Source organism: Euwallacea fornicatus, chromosome 5 (genome assembly GCF_040115645.1).
Source record: "Euwallacea fornicatus isolate EFF26 chromosome 5, ASM4011564v1, whole genome shotgun sequence".
NCBI lineage: Eukaryota > Metazoa > Arthropoda > Insecta > Coleoptera > Curculionidae > Euwallacea > Euwallacea fornicatus.
The window spans coordinates 3,941,428-3,957,165 of record NC_089545.1 but is presented as its reverse complement, the minus strand read 5'-3'; the positions used below and the strand labels follow the sequence as shown (position 1 = coordinate 3,957,165).

General features: G+C 34.4%; 2 protein-coding genes across 3 annotated transcripts in view; one reads left to right on the top strand and one right to left on the bottom strand.

The window, feature by feature from the left end:
• Amph (amphiphysin) overlaps positions 1 to 11,646 on the top strand; it is a 24,343-nt gene extending 12,697 nt beyond the window's left edge. Inside the window, exons 2-8 of one of the 2 annotated variants that reach the window (XM_066282552.1) lie at positions 2,020 to 2,155; positions 2,908 to 3,098; positions 4,728 to 5,000; positions 6,544 to 6,697; positions 6,983 to 7,300; positions 8,888 to 9,030; positions 9,144 to 11,646. In XM_066282552.1, coding sequence (XP_066138649.1) covers positions 2,020 to 2,155; positions 2,908 to 3,098; positions 4,728 to 5,000; positions 6,544 to 6,697; positions 6,983 to 7,300; positions 8,888 to 9,030; positions 9,144 to 9,221 — 1,293 coding nt within the window. In that variant the 3' untranslated portion in view covers positions 9,222 to 11,646. The remainder of the gene's footprint in view (positions 1 to 2,019; positions 2,156 to 2,907; positions 3,099 to 4,727; positions 5,001 to 6,543; positions 6,698 to 6,982; positions 7,301 to 8,887; positions 9,031 to 9,143) is intronic. The other variant, XM_066282553.1, reaches the window with a different exon arrangement.
• On the bottom strand, positions 11,186 to 15,738 carry LOC136339366 (G protein alpha q subunit). The gene is made up of 8 exons (XM_066282555.1): positions 15,459 to 15,738; positions 15,219 to 15,403; positions 14,894 to 15,048; positions 14,712 to 14,840; positions 14,526 to 14,655; positions 13,846 to 13,999; positions 13,685 to 13,792; positions 11,186 to 13,583 (listed from the first exon to the last, which is right to left on the bottom strand). The coding sequence occupies exons 1-8, from the start codon at positions 15,574 to 15,576 to the stop codon at positions 13,501 to 13,503; spliced, it is 1,062 nt and encodes a 353-aa protein (XP_066138652.1). The 5' UTR covers positions 15,577 to 15,738; the 3' UTR covers positions 11,186 to 13,500.

Genomic DNA, 15,738 nt, shown 5'->3' with positions numbered 1-15,738 from the left:
TATCTAAACGTTGGTTTGCTGTAATAAGCCCATACATAAAAAAAGATAAATGCGTAATATATTTCGTAATGTTGCTGCCAGACAATGTCTTCAGATATTACTTATGTGCCTCTGTTTTTATTGCTAACCATAATTACATGCCGAAGTATTTATTACGCATAAATTGTTACTGATCGTTTCCCTTCAAATGCGTTGATGGTGTGCAGAGTCTCGAAGAAACTTTTGACTAAGAGGGCGTGTTGTGCAGTGAAATTACCCGCTCTGACTTCTACAACCAAGAATTAAATCTGAAATCTCATGAAGATACGTCGGATCATATGGGTTGTTCCAGATAGTGAAGCCTCTGAACTAATGATCAACAAATGTCGAAGGTTGAGGTCCGAATCACCTAGTGCTGACAGATATAAGACGTGAGGAATATGAGTATTTCCCACAATTACCATGGGTGTGGGGCGTTCCAAATAAAGTGAGTTCCGTGGGAATTATAGACGCTGCAAGACATAAAAAGTGACTCAAATTAGGAAAAAGATGCGCATCTTTGTGTCCGTTCAGAAAATGTTTCAATAATAAAAATATGCACAGGAGTTGATAAAAAAAATGGGCAGAAAACGGAAAACTGTGATTTTTGAAAATCGTAAATTACGCGTAAACCGTTCGAGCAAATTCGATGAAATATTGACAATTGCCAATCGAATGGTTTTCTCAGAACGTTTCCAGGCCCTCTAGATTTCGAGCAATTACATTCATTATTTCTCATGGTCGTCATATTGTATTTTAGTGGTGTAGAGTATCCAATAAAAACCTTTTTAACCGTATATGCCCTTGGACCTGACAAAGTAAAAAATATATTATTTCAGTAGCTTTTTATTGCTTACTCGACGCTACCAAAATCCAATATGGCGACCATCAGGAATAATAAAGTTGGATATAATTGATGGAAATCTACAAGGGTTCGCAAAATTCTCAGAACGCTATTCGATTGAATAATGGAGATAATGGAGAACTGTTAAGTTTCATCGAATGTACTCAAACTCATAATTTATGATTTTAAAACATCATAGTTAGTTTTGTGTTGGTCAGTTTTTTGCTCATACTCTCACAGCCGCTGTAGGTATTTTTGATTTTAAAACGTTTACTCAATGGGCGCAAATATTTCTATTTTTCTCGTAATTTGAATCACCTTGTGTCTCTTACCGTATTCATAATCCCCGCGGAACTCACTATATCTGAGATACTCCGTACAACATTTATCCTCTACTAAATTTAATTTGATTTCATAAAATTACAACAAACTCATCCAAATTAAATACAAATTAAATTCGCAACACTAAAGGAAATCGCGTCTTGAATCATAAAATCAACGGTGGTGTTTCATTTGACACAATTGACATTAGCTCGTTAGATCAATAATCAACCATATATGTACGTGCCATTATTAACCTGTTATTCACCTGTTTTAGAACAATTCGAGAAAAAGGATTTTACAGTCATTCAGCACACCCAATAATGTTGCCTTTTAAAGCTATTTGTCGAAAAGAATTAATTGTTGTTCGGAAATTGAAGAACTTCAACACGATTATAAATTATTGCAGAAACCGACTAACTTTGAACATATTGGGATTATAAGTTGCCAGGTTACTAAGTAAAAAATACCTACTCTGACTGCCAAACATTTTCCTACCGTCTGAATAAATGAACCCTGTACTCAAGTGTGATGAACACTTTCACTAAAAACAGCAGTTATTACTACAATGCAAATTAACCCAACCCAATTCGTTATGCAAAAGCCATTGAACTAACTCTGTACAACAACCCATGCAACGTAAATGCAATGTTCCACCATTGATATGGAAATGCACCTAATTTAATTTTCAAATTTCATTCTGGCCTGCTTAAACACTACTTCACCTTGAACGGTGGTTAGTTCCTAGACTTGACCGAAAAAATATTGCATTACTGCAAAATACCTTGACTTGCATTTAAATATCCACAATGAAAAAGTTTTGTTAATTGTTGCAGATCCTGCAGAATCTTGGGAAGGTTGATAGAACGGCAGATGAGATATTCGACGAGCATCTGCAGAACTTCACCAGGCAGCAAAACGCAGCAAATAGACTACAGAAGGAATTTAGCAACTACATTAGATGTATTAGAGGTAACGTCATGCCCTAATGCCCAAGTGCCTCCATGCGGAAACCGTTTCAGTTTAAAAACATGCAAATGTGCATTGTTTTCTTGGTGTCATATAATTTGGATTATTATACAGGGTGCTTCAGAATTATGAGAACAAACTTCTAGAGATTGTACAGTTCGACAAGACATGTGAGTATAAAAATTCGTATCCACAAATGTCTCCCTAAAGTGCCATGGTCTTATCATGCTTTAAAACAAGTATGTGCTAAAATTTTTTTGACAATCCTTTCGAACGACTTCAAATGCCGCATTAATATGTATGTGCAATCAATTCTAGCTCTATTTCTACTGGCGTTTCATAAACCAAAAACTTTACATGTCCCTTCAGAAAGAAATCTAAAGGTGTTAGATCAGGTGATTTAGGGGGCTACGGAACTAGACCATTTCTGCCGATCCAAACACTGACGGACTCGAATGGGAAAGTCTGCAGGCGCATCATCATGTTGCAGCTACATTTGTTGTCGAACGGTTATCAGGACGTTTTCAAAAAGTGCCGGCTTGAAAATAAATAACGTAACTCAAAAAAAAAATACGTTTTTGCACACAACTGTCTGAAAACATCATAAACTTGTAGCGTCTTAGAGAGACATTTGCAAATACAGGTTTCATACTCGGATGTCTACTATTGTTGTGTTGCTTTTGTTGATCCCATAGGTCTGAAACACCTTGTACACATTTTAAATGTGAAAACCAATAATTATTTAATAACTGTAGCTACCCAGGCAGCTTCAAAGTCACTTCTAGATGCCATAGGAGAGGTCTACGAAAGTCAATGGACCGGTCATGATCAACTTTACATTTTAACCCAGTCAGGAGACAACTTGTGGCAGGATTTTAGTCACAAATTGGCAGATCAGGTTTTACTGCCTTTGAACACTTATCAGTCACAGTTTCCTGAGATGAGGGTAAGTTGTGATTGTTTCAAATTATTTAGAGTTTAATCACATTCTGGTCAGAACACATGTCTAAGATTAAGAAAACTGAAAAAGTAACTAAAAATACCTCTGGAAGTCCTACCAGCACGTGACTGCTTTAAAGGAAACTGTATATGAGCATCTACAGAGAAGATTGACACATGTCCTAAAGCGTCAGAAGTAGATATTTTTTAAATCGTGCTATGGTCAGATTAAAAATGTTGTAAAATTTAGAAAATTACCGAGATTGTCTCTAGAAATCCCATTAGTTAGACACTGCGTTACACCAAATTACTTTTAAATTTGAGTAGCTACTCTTACCTAAACCTCACCCAGATCTGAACCTCGTAAGTTTTGACGTCCAGAAGAACTGCACTGCAGTCCTAATAACAGAAATCTCGCACAAACTTACTTCTTAACATTTTTTTCTAACATACTAGAATTGGTCTTAACAGAACAAGGCTAAACTCGCGATTCAACAACTGGGCCATAGCTAATCTGACCTCCCCTAAATTTGAAGTTTATATAAAGGTTAGCGGTAGAGCCTTTATTTGAAGTAATATTTCGGCCAAAGCAAATTTTGTTAAATTCAGCAACATCCGAACTTTTTGAAAATTATTAAAAACTAGTTGTTACGCTCTAAAAGTTCAACTGGTGTGCCACTGTCTTGAATCAATTTCAGTTTAAAATTTTGTCGAAAAAACTGAAAAAGAGTTTGAAAAAATTGTAGTGATATGGCCGTTCCTCATATTTTTCAAAGAAAATGTAACTTTTTGCGCCACGTGGCAACGTTGTTTTCATAACCAAAACTTAATCCGTTGGGACTACGCAAAGGCCGCACCTTCGTTAAAAAATGCAAATATAAGAGAGCGAGTAAATCTCGCATTAATTTGACAGAAAATTCCATGATATCTTATGATTTGTTATTCGTTTTCTTCACTTTGATTACATTTTTAAATCAGCATAAAAACATTGATACCTATGTGTCTTATATGATGATTTATATACAACAACTGCATTACTATATTTCGGGCTTATTTACTCAAATAAACAAAACATATGTTGAACGCTTTGGACTCGAAATATGTGTTAAGGCCACTGACGCTGACACCATTTTAAATGATATTCCGGTTTATTACCTCTAAAAATCAAATCGGGGCGCTACTGCTTTTAAGCAAATAAAATTGACTAGTCAGCGGCGTAGGGTCTCGTCGAAGTATTATTCCGGTTACAACAAATATTGATAGAGATTAAGGTGAGCGTTGCCAATATCCCAACTAGAAATTTCTTGTTTTATAAAGACACCTCCGATATTTTCATTTTGAACGCAGTTTGAGCTCTAGAAATCATTTATCGAGGCATGTTAGATACTTTCAAAGATAAAAAAAAACATTATTTAGGGTGTAAATATTAATATTTTTTACTTAGTAAATGACATTTTTTTACAACGTCCATTTTAACCAGGAATTGACTACCCAGTTTAAAATGAAAAAATTCAAAACCTTCTTACATATGTATAATATATCAGTACAAGAGTTCACGTTAAGTGGAAATACTTCACGTGGCTGTAAAAACATATTTGCTAGTGAAAAAAACGTTAAAATTAATTATTTTTTGCAGAAAAAAATTGACAAAAGAGGAAGAAAACTCGTAGACTACGACAGCCAGAGGCACAATTTTCAAGCCTTGCAGACAAACATGAAGAAACGAGATGACTCTAAAATCGCCAAAGGCCGAGAGCAGTTGGAAGATGCCAAAAGGACATACGAAATACTGAATTCTGAACTTCACGACGAGCTTCCTGCCCTCCACGACTCCAGGATACTGTTTCTAGTCACGAATCTCCAAACATTGTTCAACGCAGAGCATACTTTCCATTCTGAAACTTCAAAGGTAAGCGATATTTATTGTTGTTTCTCAAAAGAAAACGTAATATTAATGTATGATCAACGCACTGTTATGAATAGAAAAATGAAAAGGCGAAAATGGTTCAGAATACTTTCCTTGAATTTGAGAAATTTTGCTGATTTTCAAATTAGCGTGAATTCAACTTCAAGCCAACATTTACGTTGGTTTTATGGTAATTTATTTTATATATTTCCTTTCTGCTTGTCTGCTAATAAAAGTTTATGGGTTAATAAAGTTAATATAAAGGTATTCCGTTCCAAAAACATGCGTCCCTGAAAGGACGCTCTTGTTTATTGTTACTCTCGAAATAGTGTGTTTTGCTTCTCCGAGTTAGAAATTACGGTGGTATCATTGGCGGCTCATTTATTTTCAATATTTTCTCCCCCACAAATAGCCAGTGCTAAATTCTAAGTTATGTGATATTTTATAGCCGCACAAAGTTATTAGAATTAGAAACAGAATAACATTATTAAGTTTTATTGCTTCTTTTATTTTTAGGTGTCAACCGTAAATTCCATTTCTGTTGAACATTTGTTTCATGTTTTCATTTTGCTTTCATGCTTTTTTAGCGGTTTTCCGTTCTTCTTGCATATTCTTTTCTCAATTCTCGTCTTAACCAATCTGCGTTTTCGCCCATTTTAGGTGTTTCAAGTATTTATTTATGCATTCGCTTCGTTTAATTCTGTCTTAAGCAAAATTAAAGCTTGAAGTTCAGCTAAAAAATATTTTTCATAATGTAGCTAGCGATTTAAGTGATTCTGAGACCTTTAGGTAGTATTTGGCTTACTGTGCCTCCAAGAATCTATTTGTTTGCCTTAAAAATAAATATCTGCCTTTAACATTTTTTCAATATTTACGCAAACCGTATTTAAAAACAAAGCAAATTGCGACTGAATTTATTTAACATGAAAGCAACTGTGCGTAAGTTGTGCCTTTTTGCCTCGCTTCGCTCCTCTCATAAAATCCCAGTAGACGCATAAAATAGCGCACTTTTTACATGGCAACATTACTAGCTATTTTCTGAAAATATGTTTACCAATTTTAATCATTTAACATATTCATAAATGAAAATGGGCGATATACGAAGTATTAACCGTTCCATGAAATCCAGAAAATCGTTTGCAAGGTAATTTAGCTGCGGGAAGCGCATAGCTGATACGAATGTATTAAAAAGTAAATAATTTATGTAAACTTTTTTTTTATTTCTTTATGCAGAGATAATGCGCGTTCAGCAATTGACATCACGATTTACCCCTATATAAATTAAGATGCATAATTGCGAGTTTATTTATTACAGGATGTGGTAGAGGAACGAATTTGTTGAGCGCCAGTATATCAACAACTTACTTGCCATCAAGCTAATTTGCAACCTGCCGGAGTAACAAAACTGCCTATTAAAGTTGATTTATGATTTGAAATGCTATATTAATAAATAAAAATTAATTAGCGTCAATTGTTAATTTGATTATGTGAAAAACTGAAACCTTACCCGCACATTTTCGCTTAACGATTTCATATTTTCTTTCAGATCTTCAGTGAGCTAGAAAGTATTGTAGACAAACTAGCCACGGATAGTCAACGAGGATCCTATAGTGTCAAGAAAACCAATGGGACCAACAGTCTTCCGAGATCCCCAGTAGTCAAAGATTCCTTGATCATTAACAGTTTGCCAACATCTCGAAGTAAGTAAAATTTGTGTGCAATTTCAGTTATTATTTTGTTTCTATTGTTGTTTTGCTGGTAAGTTTAAATTTTTTTACCTATTAAAAGGCAGTGTTGTTGTGTAATACGACGATATATGACACCGAGGATAAATATACCTCATTAGTAAGTTGATTGTTATATAAATGTGCTCATACGAGCGGAAATTATACATGATGTAGTATTCTAAAAGCGAATTCGCCGTTGGTATAAATTTGCAATAAATTTTCATATATGTCACTAACTACAAGGCTACCCTATTGCAGCCAATGACGTTGAAACCAGAACACCCATTTCCAAATCACCAAAGGAGTCAGAACCCGCAAAAGTTAATAATTCCTTGCCAAGCAATGATACCAGCGACTCAGTACCCATTACTCCTACTAATAACTCATCGTCAGAACCTAGTAGTCCCACCACGCCAAGCAGCCCCAGTTCAAAAGAGCTAACTAACACTAATTTGAGTTCGAACAATAACGCAGTGTGTGAGAATAATGCGGTTGAAACTAACAACAAACCAGCCCCCACACCTGAAGCTAAGGAGAACCACAAGAGGTTGGAGGAGTTATACGATATTCCAGCTGGTAAGTCACCTCTTTTGTACTACCCTTAAGTAATAGTTGTTCGAGAATATATATACAGGATGTTCAAAGTCTTTTGTGATTTTACTTTTAAGGAGTGATTCAGCGCCTCAAAAGAAGTCGACCAAAACACAAATAGCATAATAAATTGCATAGTAAGCTACGTATGATTTTTTTAATTATTCACCGGATTTGAATATTACAAGAAGCTTTTCATAATTACCTTGCTTTTGTCAGACACTGCATTGCTTTAATTTCGCAATTTAATTTTATTAATATTACTAATATCGCCTTGAATTAATTCTAAACACGTTTGTGGGGATGCGCCACAATACTCTGCTGCAACAAGCCGATTATACGGTGAGCAATTTCGTAATAGACTGACACCTATTCGGCAAAAACTAACTGTTCACGTAGTTCGAATTTGAATAGTGCTTTTGGGAATCAATGATTTGGGCGTGGTTCATATTCCATGGCCTCTTCGGTCACCCGATCTGATACCCCTCGATTTTCATTTATGGGGTTTTACGAAGAAAATTGGTATAATTCCACGAAATACGTGATGGTTAAGACGTTTATAACTATACTGAATCAGCTGCGGAAACAATTTGAAAACAGAGCCTAAGTTTTGCTGTAAGTGAGACAATTATCGTTTACTTAAAAATAGATTAATGGAAATTGTTAATTGATAAATTATTTGAAAAGTTGTTTTCCGATTATAGCGCAACATTTATTATGGTCGTTTTAGTTTAATCGACTTATTTTGAGTTTATTTCTTAAAATTAAAAAACAAGATATTTTAAACACCCTGTATATATATATATATATATATATATTGCATTTTATCTGATTTACAAGTGGTAATTCATGAGTGTTAGGTATTAACATTGTTTTACATAATCTTCTGGACATGAAGATCAAAAAAATGCATGACGGAAGAAGTTTGATTTATTTGGACAGCTATAAAGTCTCACTAAGTTCACAGAAAATATTTAGATTAAAGGATGTTCCAATTTGTCCGAGCACAGATAGGACTTTAACTTGGAATACTATTTCAGAAAAAAGCATTAAGGTTAACCAGTGGCAAAATCCTCAAGATAAAGTAAGGAACCTTTTGATATTATGTCGCCGCTGCAGGAAATTTGTAGAGAGGTTTGGTGTCATCGTAAAGCCGGAATCCAAAAATGTTGAAAGAAACATCCATCAATCCTGGTTTACCCTAGAGAGAAGTTTGTCATTTTGAGAAATTTAATACCATTCTGCTTCTCCTTTCTCTTCAAATGTTGACTCCGCATCGGAGCTTGACGATTCATCATATTTTTGATGCTGCTCTGTGAACGGGGAAGTGAAGTGAGTCCAAAACTTTTTCTGGGCTTTTGGGACCATGTTGTCCTTTCAGGTTAATTCAGTAGTTGAAATTTATGATTCATTGCGAATATTTTAAGTACGATTTTGTGACATTTCTCACAGAGAACAGGCGAGTAGCTCCACCACACAGTATTAGAGGCCTCTGTGCAATTATATATTTGTTCATATAACTATATGTGTTCATTATAATTACATATATCCACTTTTTTCTTGGATTTGCAGGAGCCAGCACAGAGAATCTTCCTCCAGGCGTTCTTTATAAAGTGAAAGCCACTTACAAGTATAATAGAGAAGATGTGGACGAGCTCTCATTCGACGTGGGAGAAATAATTTCTGTCATTGAGTATGATGATCCTGAAGAGCAGGTGAGACCTTCAAAGCATTGAAAAGTGGGAAATTGTTCGATTCTTTCAGACTTTTCTTTGCCATATTGATTAAAAAGCTGATACTAACGCCTAAACATATTATGCAATTTCAGGAAGAAGGTTGGCTAATGGGCCTCAAGGATAACGGTGACAAGGGAATGTTTCCTGCCAATTTCACCAGGCCAATCTAATAAAGCATTAACGCGTACAAGTTATACACCATGTATTTTTTGAATACTTTTTTGTTGATTTTCTGGGCTTTGTCGTGGCCAATTGTAGATTTGCAGCTATGTACCAAGCTATTCTGGATACATCGTGAACTTATTTCTGTTAGTATGAATGAGATTACGTAGATTTGAAGATAGTTTTATTGAATTTCGCCTAATAGAGCCGTACATTGCACTTAGACAGGGTGTTTCAGTTGCTCGGTAGGAGGCTCTTATCCAATCTCAAAAGTAAAATAAAGCACTTTGCTGACTTTATGTTATTAAGCATTTTCGTTGTAACTTTAAATTCTCTTGATGTGTTTAGTGGAGTGTTTTTGTATTATCAGTTTAGGTCCTAAACAAACACTTAGTTTTTAATTAAACAAGAAAATTTTTCCAGGAAAATTATTTATTTTAAGTACCGTATAATTCATACCATTGTTGACTAAATCCGATGAAATAAATTTAGCGTCAATTTTAGATTATCCGTTTGAACGTCCATATAATCCGACTGAAAGATTTCAATGGATATTTCAAGTCATTTTAGCCTACTCTGCTTTTAAAGACAACAAGAGAATCCATTTAGCCTAATTTCATTATTTGTAAATGTAATCGTTAACAGCAGTCATGAAAAATCGTAATAACTATCAGTAAATTTTCAATAGAATTGTTAACTATACTAGGTGTATCTTAAGTAAGATTTTCCTTTTAATACGTCATATACCGTAAGTAACTAAGCGGAAGCTTTACGTAACATTTTTTCAAAATCTCAAAAGCAACGGAAATATGCTCGTAAGAAAGTTTTATTAAATATTGAATCTAATTATTACTTACTCCCGCCCTGGCTGCGAATGGTGCTCGAAATTGTCGCCATTGGTGGATCGTAAAACACGTTCGTCAATCTGTGCCGTCCTGGATGGCTTAAATCTTCCAGTGTATCCACCGTGCTTTCCTTTTAGATTTCCGGTCTCTCGAGGTCTTCCAACAAGATAAATAAATCTCCATGCTGCAGGACGAGGTCTTAATGGAAAACCATTGGCGTATAACCTCGAAGCTTTGGCGGCATGCTGGCGACATTCCTCGTACGCCAACAGCCATTCAACCAATGTCAACCAATTCGTTATTAGAGTAGTTATGGGTCATTCTCAATTTAATAGTATTTTATAATGATCAAAATAACACCTGGGACCAAGCTTCGTGACTGATTTTTTAATCCCTATAATCATAAACAGTAAACAGTAAACTGCATAAAAACAGTAAACATTAAATCTTGTTGGCGTTTTTACAATAACTGATAATTTTTTGTACGATTTTTATTTCTTTACATGAAATTTACTATTTTAAGCAGGGATGGATTTAGATTTTATATAGAAATGTATTTAAAACTCACACGCTCATAATTCATTCGGTCGTTTTTGAGACTTCGGAAAAATGTTACATGCAGATTTTACTTAGTTTTTTGAGATCTAGGTCGTATTAAAAGGGAAACCCCTATTTAACGTACATCCTGTATAGATTTTTATTGAGTTACGCGACATATTCTTGACATTATATTTATGTTTTTATTAGAGGAATTACAAAATTGGAAAGGAAGATATAGAGAAATTTTTGTAAAAAATCGTGGTAAAATTCATTGTAACATCAATAATAATTCTTAACTGTTTAAACCTTTAAAGCTAATAATTAATTTATGAATGCCACGTTTATGCATTACCTATGTAATGTGATGTGTATCAAAGTGCCTACAGGCGACTTTCTTAGTGCCAAGCATTTGAAATTTTATGATATATCAGAGGTAAATCAAGATGATCAAATGAAAGGACAATATCAATCATTTGCCACAATTTCAATCATCGTTATTATAAGCCATGTCTAATTATGTGAGGTGAAAATGTGTATAGTATACAATATATTACATACCTAAGTACTTACTTATTCGCTAATATCACGAAGATTTACTTTATACATATTAAGATTTCTAAATGGATGCATTGCGTACTATGTCCAACTCTCGAATGGTTATTTAATATTATGTAAATATAAATCTCGTCTATATTAACACTATTTTGAATCGTAATTGTTATCCATTAAAACCGTTTATATATTATTAAATACTCATTAATATTTTGTGCTAATAACACACTTTTATCCATGTTAAGTTTGCCAATGTTTTATTTTGTTTTCTATTTGCGTGCATTTGTTTATTATTTAATATTTTATACAGTGTGAATAGGTTTTGTCATTTTATCTACTAGTCATCTAAGGTGTTTGCTCAAATCCTGTTCGTGGTTAATTTTCGCAGTTACATTGTTTTCAAATTCACTTCCGGCGCCATCAAAAGAATTCAAGTGAAGCTAAAAGAGATCTAATATATTTAATATTTATTTTAAATATAAAAATAAGGATTTAAGTGCGTGTTTGTTTTTATTCATGCACATCTTGGGACCCTTCTACGACTCGCCCACTGTGAGGAATAAAACACTAATAAATTACAATAACACTCCTGATACCAATTTTTTTATTTGCATCCTGTTGATTTATGTAAATTTCAACAGCCCTGTTCAGATAATTTCATGATTCCACGATGTATTCATGCAATTACAAAAATGTTCAACTATAGTGAGACTTCAGTGTTCAACAGTGATTTAACCAGTTGATTATCGTTGATCGTTCATTTCTGGAAGAAATTTTGTAAAAAAAATACTCAATGGAAGAGTCCGAAATTGATGATTTTCATTCGATATTCTTAGTATTTCAGTGGTTTCGATGTGTTTCTTAAAGTCATTTCATCATAAGTTTGCTCAAAATTATCTATCAGATGGCAATAAAAACAAGAAAAGCTACTATGGAAAATGCTAAATTTTCCGAAATTGTTGAGTGGTAAGAAGATCATTATGATCCTCACGTTTTCTATTGAAAAGTTAGCTGGGATTACGTCGATCAACTTAAGACTGGAAGAACTCTATAAAATTCACACATCAGGAAAGGTGAAACGCAGTGACATTAAACTATCGATTTATGAAGTGGTAAACAACATGGGACAATTACAATGGATGGGCAAAAGCATTCGTCAAAGATGTTGAGGCATAGACGGAACGAACATGGGGAAATTTGGAGTATCAGGAAATACAGGTGACAACAGGTCACCGTTTATTTGGAACATACTCATTGTCAAACAAAATAGGCAAACATCAACGTGCTGGCATTGAAAGGAAGAAGACCTTCTAGAACATACATTATTTACATGAAACAGCTGGTCAAAAGAGTGGAAATTGGCCGAAGAAAAGATCGATTGCACTGTAGACAAAAGAATCTTTCAAGATGTAGATTGGAAAAAAATCATCACCGACCAGAATTTAGTTGTCTAACAAAGCTCACGTAGAGAAAACATTTAGATCCGAGGAACTTTTTGACGCACCTAAAAATAGTCTGTAGTTTGCCTAATGAAAAAGTAATAATTCTCCATGTTTTACAATTTCCATAAATTTTACCTGGTACTATTTCTACATAACAGATCTCTGGATAACTCAACTTCACGATTCGAAGAGCACATAGATTAACAGAGTTGCATTTCATTAGAAGGTCTGGTTCCTGGTTTCAAGCTCTGAAGAGAGAGCGAGGAGGCCCTCAGAGCATTGTGCCTTTTCAAATTTTATAATGTAAAGTTGTAATAATAGTAAAGCGCGAGTACGTTCATATCCAACACCTGAACTTATAGTTATGTATCAAATCATGCAAAAATTGGAAAAGTCCACGCGTCTGCGTAGATACTACCAGGTGAAATTTTTTTATACTCGATAGTTTTTCAAACACTTCTTCCAGAGTTTATCTTATCTTTTTACAACGTTCTAAAATCTATAAATATCTGGTTTGAACTAAAATCTTTAGATTTCGCTATTCTCTTTCTGCTTCCTCGGATAATTTTACGTTTCTCACATTATATCACCTCTACAAAAAACACAGGATTGTGCTTTCGGAATTTCAACATAGAGGAACGTTCCTGATTATCTCCGCATTTAAAAATTCTCCCAGAGATATATGTATTGCATCTCTTTCCACCAATTTCCTATGTGATTTTGTATATAACCGAGCAATTCTGGTTTAATAATTTCATGATCGCATGCCAGTTTAATCGGCAGAAATGTGGTGAATGTCGGGAAATTTTACAAAGAAACTAATCTCCATTAAAACGGCAAAACTGACCCTTGTTCTGATTTTTACATTAAGACAATACGCTTTGGCTTTTGCTTTATTTAGTGGAAAATTACGCTAAATTAAACTCCTTAAGAGCAGATTGCATGATCGTATCTTTAACTGCGCAGAACACAAGCTTGATATTTTCTGTATCTGAAAGGCGTTTAGAACCATATTTAAAAATTCCCGAAGCAGCATGGAACCAAAACAAAGTTATATTAGAAATAATATAAATTAGATTGTGGGGTACAGACCTGTGGCTGTTGTAAAATGCGAGTAACACTGCCTTTCTGGATCAGGATTCTCTCTTAAATAGACTTTTAAAATGTATTCTCTGGCAGCTATATGGTCTTGTTTTGCGCCTGAAACCAGCATTTTGTGAAACAGGAATTCTATTTTTAGTTAAAAGATTTACCAACAAACTCAGGAAAATAGTCTACTAAATGCGAAACCATAATCTTTTCTTCTAGCAGATCCTTTTTGTTAAGAAACAGTATGATGGAGGAGTTTTGAAACCATGGATAAGTGATAATGGTTTTGAAGAGGGCTTTAGATTCTTCCATTCGATTCTGTAATAAGGATGGTTCCCTCCATTATTTTTTATTAACTGGCGGTATATTGAATCGTAGACACTTTAGCCAAGTTGTGTCGTAGACAAATATTTAAATAATTAAGCCAATCAAATAGACTAAAATAAGTTCTATACGCTTGTAATATTGATTTTGAACAACAAGTGACTACCACTCAACTACCATCAACAACAATCTTATGTAATCTTCACTGAAAAACAACTAAAAAAGGGCCATAATTGCCGAAAACCTTAACATTAATAAACCAAAATAAGGAATTGAGTTAACATACGGATGTGTTAAAATCAGGTTTAAAAATTTGAATGATTAAATATTCATTGAAGTTGCATCATCTAGAAAATCCATTAATTAACACCAATATCGTAATTTTTTTTAAATAACGCGCTGCAATCTTCTTGAGAGCGATTGCTGGTCGATTAGATAAACTTAATTAATTATGAAAAGTCCTATTAAGGTCTTAACGAAGACGAATCAATGCAGGCTTCAGTAGAAATCACAAATTCACCTCATTTTCAGATTCGAAAAGAATTTGATCATATTCGCTCAGTGCCACCAAAAAGATGATTGAAGTCACATTTTCAAAACAGTGAATCCATTTGCGCCTTTCGGATCTTTGTCCTCCAACATCGACCATGCTGTAAAACATTATTCTGTTTCTTTCCAACAATCATTCTTCTTCAGGCCAACTTACCGAAATATGATACTATCCAGGTCAAACGGATACTCCAAAATTCCGGTAGTCGGAGCCCTAGCTCTTAAGATGTCTTGCTCAGTGGGCAAATAATCGTCAGATTTTATTCTGTCTAGATCAGAAAGATAACTGTGGAGATATCACATTTTACAATAAATATAAAAATAAGAGCAATTAAGTACTATTTAGCAGAATCGGTGAGCTGATATTCTCTCCGTCTATCATAGCATTCTTGTATTCCACTGTCTCTCCACAAGTCCTCAATAGCATTTACATAAGGAGGTTCGAATGTAGTCACAGTTTCATAATCGACGCTTCTAATAAGTTCAGCTTTCTCCTGGAAGGAGGAATAAACAACGTTTTGATTTAGGTGCTTTACCAATTGATTGACTAAATTCAGTGGCTTTCTTGGAAGGGTATGAAAACTGATGAAAATTTGAGAAAAATTTACAACTCTGGATTTGTTACTAACACTTCATGAATCTATTAAATTTTTATAAAACTCACCTCACTAGCCTTTTCGCCGTATTGAATTTTAAGCAGGTCCATTGCCCTTATCATGCTCTGCATGGCCATGAAAATGTTTTGAAAAACCAGCTTAATGAAGCCCCTTTTATCTTCATCAGAATAGCCAGCTCCATGAATAATTCGCATTTGCTTGATAAAAGTCGATTTTCCAGACTCGCCAGTACCTGTTCATTGTGAAAAGGAGGGCTTGTGCAAGATTTTGAGTTGTGGGTCACATACCAAGAAGAAGAAGCTTCAACTCCCTTCTAGCTTCCCTTTTGTCCCGTTTCAACTGTTTTTCGATTTCAGCGTTTATGCGTTTCTGCTCTTTGGCCTCATCCGACTGGCAACAAGCCATTTTTTAGGGCCCTTTTCTAACTGAAAAAAATTGCCTTTCAATAACAATTTTTTTCAGGTTTGAAGTTGTCGTCCTTGCTACCACGACTGACCCATTCATACGCTTTTCAATTATTATATTAAGGTAATCTTGTTATTGTAACTAGATTGCGGAAGCCGTAAG